The following is a 12,819-nucleotide window of genomic DNA, read 5'->3' as shown; positions in this document are numbered from 1 at the left end:
TCCTTTCCTCTCACCTTCCTTCCCCCGTTTTCTGTCTCTTTTTCTAGCATTTCCCTGCTTCCTGCCCCTGCCCTGGATTCAGCCATTTCGCCAAGAAGCACTGGTTCCTTTTTTTGGAAAATGTTATTAAACACCAAGATCAGGGCACTAGGTGTGCTCCTTGCAGCTGTGCTGCCCTTGCTTCTGGGCCCTGGCAGCTCACAGAAAAAGGAAACACATGTGTAAAATAACTACCTCACTTACACACACAGATCTATAAATATTTCTGTATGTATCCATCTGACTCTATATTAAGCTAAACATGAGTTCATTTTAAGGTCTCCAATTCTAATCCACTACCACATGTATAGTTTTAGCCTTATTTGTCTGTAATCTCTCCTCCAACAGTCAGAAACCTGACTCCCATTTGCCATCCACTTAAGACAAAGACACACAAGTAACATGACAGAAAAAAAATATTACGCTAAGCTACGGACAAGCAGAGTTAGACAAAAGTCTTCTGAAATAAGTCAGGGAAAAACCCCAGCAAATACATATTAGAGAAATATTTAAGGTTCACACATCAGTGCAAATCAAAGAGTACAGAGAAGTATACTTCAAAATACTTTCTAATTCTTGATCATGAAGAAGCAATTCTGTGTAAAAAACATTTAAAAAATAATTGCTATTAAATGTGCCAAATAAAAGGTTAGCTCTCTCCCCCCCTTTTTGTCCAAGGAGGATTCAAAGGCACACAATATCGTCACCTATTAATGAGGTACTTCTAAAGACTTTCCCCAGAAAGACCAGCGGGCTTCTTCTGCCACACCCTGGAGAGTCACGTCCGAAGCGGAGAGGACATCCAGACACCACAAGGCCCATTAACACTGCTCTAACTGCCGCCGAGGAGAAACAAACCAGGATAATGAGGAAATATTCCCGACAATCAAAGAACTCCCAGTTCCGTGCTTGTGATTTTTCTAAGACCCAGAGATTTTTATTTAGTATGTTGGTGAAGTTCAGTTTGATAAAAAAAGATTACTTCATACTTCAGTTCATTATCTATCACACAAGAGGAAAAAGTAAATTGTTTCTCATCAACAAACACATTTTCCTCCAGCAGTTTGTGGACCCATTTGTCTCAGAGCTTTCTAGATTATCTGTCTCTTTCTCTCCCTGGCATCTGCTTATCTACCCCTTATTCAACAGCCCGCAAATACCCTTACGTCTCCCCTTCCTGGCAGCGACGGGCAAGCGAGCTTGGCAAACAGGGGCACAGAGGGGCAATGAGCTCTGGGACTCCCCCCACCCCCGCTCCTGCCTTCTCTTGGGCCCGAGATACAGACAGAAGTCTACAGTACCCCATTTGCATTAATAGAGTCTACAGAAAACCAAACCAGTTTCCTGTCTTCAGTTGGAATCATGGCCTGGGCAGACCCCACTGGTGCCCTGCCCCTATCCCCTTGCCCTAATCCCCTGACATACTTGATCTCCAAACGTAAGCGCCTTTGCCTGCCGTGCTAGAGCCAGCTCTGTCGCCAGCATGGAAGGCTGGAAGCAGCGGGGAGCAGCCCCCAACCAAACGACATACCCCTGCCCCTTGCCTTGGGTGGGACAACTCAGGTGTGTGTTTTAAACCAGCTCCCAGTTCCCAGGAGGGATAAACCCCAGTTGCTCACAGTGACGTCTGGTTTGATAATATGCCCCTTAAATGCTATCTTCCCTTTCCTGTCGCACTTGCCCACTCCCGACAGCATGGTTCTTTCACCTTCTAAATTAACCACTTCCACTCAAATCCTTGTCTCGGGGTCTGCTTCTCAGGAAGCCCAAACATTTCAAGCACTGCATGTTTACACTCTTTCAAGAATGTGAAGAGCGAGCCGGCTTGGCCATAAGCATTATCAGTCAGGCAAACTTGGGCTCTGAGGTCAACTAGACCTCGGCTCAAGTCCAGGTACTGCCATCTACCATGTGTACAACCCTAAGCTGCTTATGTGACTCCTTAGACCTTTCACTTCCACTTCTCTAAAATGGGCTTGCCTGTGGACTAAGCTATATAACACAGAACACTGCTAGCACTCACATATTGTTGAGTCCAAAGACCTCCTACAAAACCCATCAGCTTTTCAATAGCAAGCATCAAGGGACACACCCCCAAGGACTCTGAGCTCCTCTCCTCAGAATCCTCATCTTGCTGTACTCACTAATTCTGAACTATTAGGTTTACCCAATCCTAACCAAGACCTGCACTGAAAGAACTGACTAAACCAAAATCGTAATCTCAACACACAAGTCAGCTTTGCCCCTCTGGCTGAGAGGCCACTTTGATGACAGAGGTAGTGTTTCCCATTCCCTTCAACAAGCAATAAACTCAGCGTGGTCTTATCAACAGGCTGATGGTGCCAGTACTCTACATTCCTCAGATGAGTGTCACAATGGCTCTTATCAACAGGCTGATGGTGCCAGTACTCTACATTCCTCAGATGAGTGTCACAATGGCACTTTTTCTCTTACGATTTCCCCCATCATTCTCCAATTGACTCAGAATTTAAGAAAAGCTGAAATTTAACTACTCCTTAAATTTTCCAACAAATTGTAATCAAGATCTCTTCACATATTTTTGTTTTTTGCTCTCTTGCTCTTAAGAAGTTTGGACAGATAGCTCTTGGAAAAATGACTGAAAAGTGAGGAGAAGTTGTACCAAAATATATGAAATTCATGGCCCATAGTTAATACGCCTCTTTGTCAAAGTTTCCGGTGTTCTGTGCCTGTCTGTATTGGAATTCCTGCACAAAGATGCTGCTACTGACCTAGCATCAAAGAAGAGGTAATGGTTTTGGCCAGGAAGTGTGAAAAGTTACAATGTACTCATTCACACCTTACCTGACCCAGATTCTTTTATGACCAGCACTTGGCATCTGCAAGAAGGTTCACGCAGGTTACAGGTTACCAAGCGGTGAAATTAGGTGGTCTCTGTGATACTCTTCATTCCTACTGACATCAAAGTCCCTGCTTCATTAGCCCACACTCTCGAACACACCAAAGCTGAGGTAACCATGTTGGGTCGGTCCTGAACAGACTGACTGAAATAAATATGGTTTCAGCGACTGAAAACAATACTCAGCAGCCCATGTAGATTCCTGGCTACCACTTTTTTTAGCCAATAAATCGTAACTATAAATCTTTCTTTTAAAAAATCTTCTGGTATAAACAAGCTTCTCTGATTATTGAAAATGACCCTTTCCAGTAAATTTTTTTAATTTTAACAATTTCACACTTACAAAAAAATGACTCTTAGACCCTTCACCCAGATTTTCCAATTGCTAACATTTTGCCACATTTGCTTTCTCACTCTTTCTCTGTGTGTGTATACACTCACACACATACACGTTATTTTTTTAAGCACTGAGAGTAAGTTTCAGCCATCATGTCCCTTTAACCCTTCAGCATGCATTTCTTAAGAACAAGTACATTCACTTACATGACCATAATAAAATTTTCAAAATCAGGAAATTGAATACTGATATAATATTACCTAATCTATGACATTACTCAGTTTTTTCCAGTTACATAAAAAGTTTCTTTTTAACTTATATTGCCTAGAATTAAAGTGCAAAAATATTTTTTTAAAATAATGATCTAAAGTTTCTTCCAAAGAATAGCATGACCACTATTCATCTCTACATGAAGATTAAAGCTTCCTGTCTAGGGTCATAATCAAAAGCATCTTTTCTTATAACTTAGCACTCAAAAATATGCAGTTTTTTCTGCTTGCCAAAACTCAGGGAACAAAAGCCCTCTCTTCTTAAGAAGAACAATAAGTGAATTTACAGAAATTTGGACAAGTCTCTTGAACTCCCGGGAGTCATCTAGGAGGTGTACAAAAATCTAAAATTCCTATCAATTTTTTTTATCATCTGTCTTCAAATTGGCAAGAAAGAATCAATATAACATTAATAATTAAAACTCTAAAAGAGGTACTTATTTAAGAGTTAAGAATCAAATTAGCAACAAACAATTTCATCCTAGTAATTATTTGGATTAGATACACCTATTGGATCTTAAAGTAAGATTATTCTTAGCTGTCAATCTGGCATATTACATCAATTTAAATACTGCTCTAACACAAAGAAAACCAATAGTGTAATTCAATAAGATCTATAATCTGTATTACAGCATGACTACATGAATTAAAAAAAAAACTCAATTTATTTTCACTCACATTAGACCTAAAGCAGCATGACTCGTCTCTTTAAAAGAGAAAAAAAAAGCATAAAAATTTACAAAATATTATGATTCTTGTGTATTAAAAATGTTCCTCTAAGTATCCATGTACCCATACTGCTGTCTTTAGAAGAATGTACATATGAAAGTGTTAACCCAAAGTTCTTTCTGGCTGATAAAATTTTACTGGACTCTTACTTTTTGTTTACCTAAATTTTCTATTTTTCACAATAAGCATGCATAACATCTAAATTAAAAGTTGTTTTGAAAATCTAGGGCTTTACAGTGAAAGCAATAAAACTATCATAAAAAGAAAAAGTGAGAAAATTTTCATAAAAAATGAACACTTCAATATACAAGGAATAAGCATAATTCTAGAAGGTTGATTCATGGTCTGCAATGGTCAAGTGGTAAAAGAACACAGATAATTTATCAACTATTACACTTGTCAAAAATAACAGGATTACAGAATGTTAGGGTTGGAAAAGATCTGAACAAAGTCACTGAGTGTCATGTCTCATCTCCCTTCCATGTGATGTCTGAATTATGGAAAATAAAAGTTGGACCAGACAAATAAAGACCACTAATCTCTGAAATGCTTTGATTCCACTAAAGGCATTTGGTTGTGATGGGTCCCTTTTCACTTTGAATTCTTGTCCTGATTTCTAAGGTGTTAATCAACCTAATCAACTGCGTATCTCTCTTGACCATTTAGATTTTAGAGTCACTAAATCGCACTGGCATTTACCAATGGATCACTATACTTTGTGACAGCCTTCTGCCAGGTTACCACCAACTTTATGAGTGTTATGACCGACTTTATTAGTTTCCAACTAGGTGGTAAAATTATGCTTGAAGTGAGTTAGGGACCTTATTCATATTCAGATACCACATTTCAAAAATCTAAGACAACATTAATGGTAAGAGGAACCATTATTTTTAACTTTTACATATCCAGAGTTCTTTTAAACCTATGTAGACATAGGTTTTTATCTTATACTACTGTTGTACATATATTTTCTAAAAAACTGAAATAAGTTGGTTAAAGTATTCCTAAAACGTATTCAGATTCGGAACCCTACTCTTCATCATGTTTTGACTCGACGTCTATGATGTCTGATTTTTCCCTCACAAAGTCATCCTCTGTACCACTGAAAGCACTGGAGATAAAAGCATTTCTCCAAATTACCTGACAATTGTCTCCAGGCATTTCATCTAAGGCACTGACACCCATTCTGCAAACTAAACTCATAATTTTGTTTTTCTCAATCACATAAACTGTGACTGGAAGATGAGCAGCTTCTGTTCACAGACAGCAAGAAATGTCTGACAAATTGATACTTGACACCCAAACAATAGTCTTTGCAACAGATGAATCAGTCAGGCTCACTGTTATTACTTTGAAATTTTTCCCATCTATTCCAAGGGATGTGACCATTTCTCCTGCCTTCAGTAGGTCATGTAACAAACAAGCAATCCTTTGCACATAGTTCACTAACAAGTCTTCAGATACTTGTGGGCATCTTTAGGTCTTGTAAATCACTTGGCTGTTTTGCAAGAAAATACAGAATTGCAGTCATTCATCCAACAGTGAACACTACCTCGCTAACATCAAACTTTCACCCTGCTGTATTTTGTTACTTTCTTCATACACAACTTTTTTCTCATTATTTTGTTGAAGACATTTTAAATGACAAACCAATGTAATGTTAACAATACATGTAACTCAACTGAAACTCACACACTGGCAAGTATATCACAACTACCACCTGGCTGGCAGCAACTGTAAAACACCATTGATCACTGTACCTATCACAATTTCAGACATTAAAATGTAAAACAGAAAATGTACACCTTAGAATCAAGAAATCCTTCACTTAATAATGGTTGTGTAGTAACCCAAGGCAGGAGATTTTTTTAAATGAGTGACAGACTCAATTCTTAAGGACTTTGATGAGTAATAATAGGAAGGACAAGGATAGTCAAATAACTATAATACAAGGCAAGATTTGATTTAGACAAACTGCTATGGAATTCAGAGACGCTGTTACAGGAATTCACAGAGGAAGTCAAAATTACTTCCTGCATAGTGGGAAGAATAAGAGAAGAGATCGGAGGAAGGGCTACGAAAAAGGGTCATCTGAGAGCAAACTTAAGACATGAGTGACGGAGCAAAGTCTCAGAGGAGGTGAATGAATTCATCTTAAGAAAGAATATGTCTTTAGAAATGTATTAAGAAATATATCTTTCTCTTACAATTAACAGGAAAGAAGTGGTCAGAAATTACAAGAAACCTTAAAATGGAAAGGAAGATCTGGAGACAGGTCAGATTAGCTGCCTTGGTGAACTGGGAGACAAGGTGTTCATTCAAAGTGAGGAAAAAGACACAGGCAACTGGGTTGGAAATGCAATAAGGAGTAAATTAGGTGGTGAGCACCCAGCTGAGGCTGAATTAAATGAATTTTCAATGGAACTAATTAGTGCAGGCTCACAACTTTCTAAAGTTCAGAACAGAAGTAGGGAAAAAAAAAGATAAATTGTGGGATTTACTCTATGATATAATAGCTTAAGAATTAGAATGAAGGAATAGAGGACTATGAAAGCATTTCTGAAATATCAGTCCTAGAGGCCCAAGTTTTGCAGTATTACTGAAGGAAACTCAATTTGATTTGGTCTTTATAAAACCAGAATAATCATATATTTATCAAAGACTCTCACATCTATTATTTCATTTCATCTTCCCAATAGATCTGAGACAGAAGATATTTATACATGCTTTTCATAGCTATGGAAACGGACTTCAAAAGATTGACTCCCAAATCACCCAGCAGATCCTGACCCAAAGCCACTCAACTGTAAGCCTGTACTTTCCTGCTGCACCACAGCTGCTCCCCCTGCACACTTTCTCCTCCACAGTCCACTCTGGAATCGGCTGCCCAGTGGTCCGCCCTGGTATCAAAGCAAATACCACTGCACTCCCACTCTCCCTTCAGCCTGAGTTTCTAGGTCTTATATAAGGAACAGACTCAACATTTTAAATGTAAAAAACCTTAGACTGATAAAATGACAGGGCAAATTAAAAGGAGGGTATAAAAAGGTACTTAATTAAATTAAAATCTTAAAGTTTAACATATTTAATATTTACAATGTGTGTAACACTTCTTTATACTTGAGATATGAGTACCAGACACTGACCGATTTCTCAAGGCAAGCCACACAAATCCTCATATTCGGTCTCTAAAAGCTAAGCTTCCAAAGTGTGCAAACAAAGTCGATGATTTTTGTCCTTGTTAAAACTACAATTAGAAACAACCCAAACGTCCATCAACTGATAAATGAAAAAATAAAATGCATATCCATACAATGGAATATAATTTAGAAAGAAGAAGGAATATAGTACTGAAACATGATACAAAATGGATAAACCTTGCAGATAGTATACTAAGTAAAAGAAGCCAGTTACAAAAGACCACATATTGTATGATCCTGTTTATATGAAATGTCCAAAATAGGCAAATCAATAGAGACAGAGTAGATCAGTAGTTGCCAGAAGCTAGCAGAGTTGGGAGGAACTGTGGAGTGACTGCTAATGGGGATGAGGTTTCTTTTCAGGGTGATGAAAATGCTCTAAAATTGTGGTGATGGTGGTACAACTTTGGCAAGACAGTAAACACCATTGAATTGTCACCTAAATGAGTGAATTGTATGGTACGTAAATTATACCTCAATAAAGCTGTTAAATATTCGCAATTAGCAGGTAGTTCCACTGATCATGGGTGTATTGGGTGTGTGTGTGTGTGTGTGTGTGTGTGTGTGTGTGTGTAGACATATATACATGCATAACTAATTAAAGTGTGAAGGAAAATAAGAGCCTACTTTGAAAGAAATTAAATGATTTAATAACCCTCTCACAGTTCAGTGATAACAATAAGTCAGTCTGAGGCCAAGACCTCCAACAAACTCATCCTGTTTCCCACACTCTCACCACCAGATAAAAACACAACTGGCTGCCATGTGTCTCCCCTTTCATTTTCCTCCATTCCACCCTCCACTCCAAATTTATAAAAATGTCCCATTTCATCCTGGCATTCCAGAACATTCGGGCATCTCGTGACTATGCTTAAAAACTCACTCTTATTTCCCTGAACTCTGTTTCTCCTCCGTTTCTACCCTGTACTCCGTTAAGTTTTGTGTTTAAAAACAAACACTACCCAGTGAACTTACAGGAATGGCCTGATCCAGAGTAACTGTGCAGCAGAGCCACAGCCTTGCAGAAACTCAGGCTACCGTATGTTCTGCCTTTACCCAACTCGGGATAAACCGTTTCTGATCTTGAAAATGTTCGGGGCAAAATGAGAAGATTTTCCCTTCCTAATACTTGATTCTGAATAACCTGAAGCTGTTTTCCAAGAACCCTAGGAAAGCAAAGGTCCTTGGGTATATTCTTCTCATAAAAAAATTTCTCCTTAATTTGATATTTTAGATTAGACATAATCTATCATTCTAGAGTACTGTGAACAATTTTTAAATGAACAAATACCAAAGATTAAATAACATGTTGCTGTTAGCATTTAAAATTGGTACAATTCATTCAGAAGGCAACAACAACACCCACCAAGGTCAAAATGATGCTAAAGTTAAGGGAGTAATTCATTAGAAACAAAAGACTTCCTATAGGGAGAGCTCTACCACAGCTTTAGGTGTGTAAGTATAAAAAACACTGGGGAAGATGTAGAAATCCAATAGAAATTGAAAAGTTTGGTCAATTATGGTACAGAAACCCAACAGAATGCTGCATCTACTAAAAAGTTATAAAGATGAGGTAGAAGCATGGGTAGCATTTATCATATAAAGTGAATCGCAAGAACACAAAATGGTAACTGTAACACAACACTATGTCATCTTTCAAAAACACATCATCTTCTTAAATTGTCTTTTAAAAAATTTGGAAAAATGACTCACCTCCAAATCTCTCATTATAAAAGGTTCCCCATCCATTCTATTTGCTCAATTAAATTTTTCTTTCTTTTGTCTTTCTGGCCATCTCTACTTTCTAGTATAGCCGTGTTTATCTCCTTCACTCATTCTCTTGATAAAAATTTCACTGCCAGTCATGCTCTCTTTTCTAACTCTAGGAAAAATATCTATATAAAGGCTACATTTGCAGCAACATGGATGGACCGAGAGACTGTCATTCTGAGTGAAGTAAGTCAGACAGAGAAAGACAAATACTGTATGATATTGCTTATATGTGGAATCTAATAAAAGGGTACAAATGAACTTATCTACAAAACAGAAATAGAGTTACAGATGCAGAAAATAAACTTATGGTTACCACGGGGTAAGGGGGAGGGGGAAGGGATAAAGTTGGAAGACTGGGATTGACATATACACACTACTATATATAAAACTGATAACTAATAAGGACCTACTGTATAGCACAAAGAACTCTACCCAATACTCATAATGGCCTACATGGGAAAAGAATCTAAAAAAGAGTGGATATATGTGTAACAGATTCACTTTGCTGTACAGCAGAAACTAACACAACATTGTAAATCAACTATGCTCCAGTAAAAATTAAAAATAATTTTTTTAAAAAAAGCCTACAAAGCAGAAAACAAAGTCCCCAGTGACTGCTGCACACACTTCCCACATCCTGCCCTGATCCCTTTGTGAACCTTACAAAGCAGCAGGAGACAATGGAAGGAGATGAGGAATGGCACCAGGCCTCAAAGCTATTTCTGGTTATTTTTGCTGGTCTCTTAGCATGCACAGAAAACAGAAATTTTAAATAATCAACTACTGCAAGTTTCTTACCTATTGAATGAATCTGACTCTGGTGAAGAAAGAGCTACCTCTTGAATATCAGTACAACTGGAAGAATCATCTGGTCTGTCAGGCTCTAGTTTCCCTGGGGAGTCCAGCTTTGACTGAGGGAAGTGGTTTGTTACTGAGGGCATATCTGAGAATTTCATTTTATTATCTTCCTGTCCTAAAAAGGAAAAAAGAAATGAAAGAAAGAAAGAAAAAAAAGAAACATTTAAGAGTACCTTAAAATTTACAACCTCTGTATATTTATTATTTCCACAACATTTAATATTGCTATTTGGTAAAATAGAAGTTTATGGAACACTGATTCCAAAACTCTAGTGACGGCCAGAGAATAAGAATTAGCACTACACTGGTGCTATCTGGTTATACTGTCCACCCAATGTATTTCCAGATTAATTAATTCAAAAATAAAATGTTCTTTAAAACCAGGAGCAGGGAGAACCTTATAATTCTAATGAGGCTTTTATTTACAGTATTACTAAAGAATTCCTGAATATTTCACAGATCAGAGAATAGTGATAAACATAAGAAACATGACAAAAAAGGATTAAAGATTCAATTAATAAGAGAACCACAATATTTGTCACTGACTGCTGAATGGTAGTGAATCCATCTGGACATTTTTCTAAATCTGTTACATAGAATCTAATATTCACTGGGGAAGAGAAAAACTAATCAGACACAACCAATATATCTGTTTGATCCAACACATGTCACATTTCTACACATCCCTTGTCATATTCTCACTTTCTGAGGTCTCTTATTGCAGATAAAGATAAAGGCCCAGGAAAGCTGGGGGGATGCAGACACAGTGTTTGCAGGAATATGACATGGAGATGTGACCAAATATCTGTGAATATGAGTGCAGAAAATCATCTCTGTGCAGGATTCTTCAGTGTCCAGGCCCCTCCCTCACGACGTGTTTCAGGGCTCTGCTGGGACTTCACTTGTGCTGGCTTTAAGATTCAGGGACCGAGTGAGTTCTTGACATGCCTGACACGTGCTACTGGGATAGAGCCCCCTTTCATGTGTTTGCTCACAGAAGCAGAGCTTTCACACATCACTCATGCACTTGTGGAGGCAAGTGACCTTTAACAAAGGACACCAACAAGAACTGTCAAGGTTTTGTTATAAAGATAACGTTTATGGAAAAAGAATAAGACAGATTGTTCAAACAAACAAAAACCTTTCCAACTCCATATGGTCAAGATTTTTCCAGAAATAATTATAAGTTTTTGTTACACTCGCAAACAGCATACATCACACAAGAGTATAATTTCTAAAAATAAGCTCCTGATGTTGTCTGGCTTTCACTAAGCCTGCTCATTACCAAAACAAAACCGTACCCTCTAATGTTTATCTGGGAAAGGGAAACAAGCAGTTAACTAAGAGGACCATCCAGGATCTCTAGGATATTCTCTTGTAAACAGACACCTAGGACCAGGTTGAGAGGAATCAATCACTCAGTAAACCCGGTGAACCCAGGCACCTCTATCACTCAACTGGCTGGGAGAATGCAATCAAGCCGGCAAACCAGGAAGCAGGAATTCAACATAAAACTACCTTTTATTTTTGCACCTGACTTATATTCTTCTCTTACTTCTTCCCCTCTTACATAAGCTTCTACAGGATAAATTCCCTCTTGCAGACAAATACCATTCAACAACTGTGGGCACTGAAAGTCAGTTATCCTTCATATCTGCCCATGGATCTCAGGACGGAACTCCAAATAAAGCTGAAAACATGAGGCCCCGACATTAAACCTCCCTAAAGAAACGTAACAAAAACAGATGAAGGTTTTACTTAACAGGATACATAACTTGTTCACTTATATTGGTACTTTAATGAGCAAGTTTACTCTAAAGAGCAAAAGTTACACTGGTTGTATGATGCTATACAAAGCCCAACCTTTCGGTCTGTGCCAGTCTGTCTGCCTCTCTCTCACACTCCCCAGCCCTCCCAGACACACGCGTTCATGCGCAGCTATCTACCAGCAGCACTCATCTCTGAACCCCAGACAGAGCAATATTCACGTGCACATACACAAAGAATACACCACCCCTGACTACAAGCAATCAATCATTTTCAAAAGAGATTCAGCCAATAAACAAAAATATTCTCTTAATCCGAGATATTAAGCCAGATTTTCTCAGGAGCTCAACTACTCTCTGACAATGTCCTTTAACAACTGCATGAACAGATTTAACTTGTTCACAAAGACCATGAAGTATATACTTATACTCAGGCAGCAACCTACTACATGACACCAGGAGAACTGAGGACAAAAATAAAGAACGCAATAGCACTGAAAGAATAAAACACTTAGAAATAAATCTAACCAAGGAGGTGAAAGACTTGCATGCTGAAAACTACAAAACATTGTTGAAAGTAATTTTTAAAAAGACAAAAATGAATGACAGACATCCTGTGTTCATGGAACGGAAGACTTAATATTGTCAAGATGTCAAGTAACCAAAGCAACTAATCAATGCAATCCCAATGGCACTTTTTGCAGAAATAGAAAAATCCATCGTAACATTCACATGGACTCTCAGGGGAACCAAATGGCCAAAACAACCTTGAAAAGGAAGAATAAAGTTGGAGGAGTCATACCTTCCAACTCTGAAATTTGTTACAAAGCTATGGTAATTAAAACAGTATAGCACAGGCGTGAGGCTAGACATACAGACCAATTAAATAGAACACAGAGTACAGAAATAAACCCTCACATACATGGTCAATTTTCAACAAGGATGTCAAAAGCATTCAACAGGGAAAGGA

General features: G+C 38.1%; 1 protein-coding gene across 7 annotated transcripts in view; it reads right to left on the bottom strand.

Moving 5' to 3' along the window:
• The window catches only part of RAD18 (RAD18 E3 ubiquitin protein ligase), a 99,389-nt gene that overhangs the window by 23,920 nt on the left and 62,650 nt on the right, over window positions 1–12,819 (bottom strand). For all 7 annotated transcript variants that reach the window (XM_082344403.1, XM_082344405.1, XM_082344407.1 and 4 more), the window contains one exon: window positions 10,024–10,198. In XM_082344403.1, coding sequence (XP_082200529.1) covers window positions 10,024–10,198 — 175 coding nt within the window. The remainder of the gene's footprint in view (window positions 1–10,023; window positions 10,199–12,819) is intronic.

Source organism: Balaenoptera borealis (assembly GCF_965194805.1).
Source record: "Balaenoptera borealis genome assembly, chromosome: 12".
Taxonomy (NCBI): domain Eukaryota; kingdom Metazoa; phylum Chordata; class Mammalia; order Artiodactyla; family Balaenopteridae; genus Balaenoptera; species Balaenoptera borealis.
This window is presented reverse-complemented; position numbering and strand designations above follow the sequence as displayed.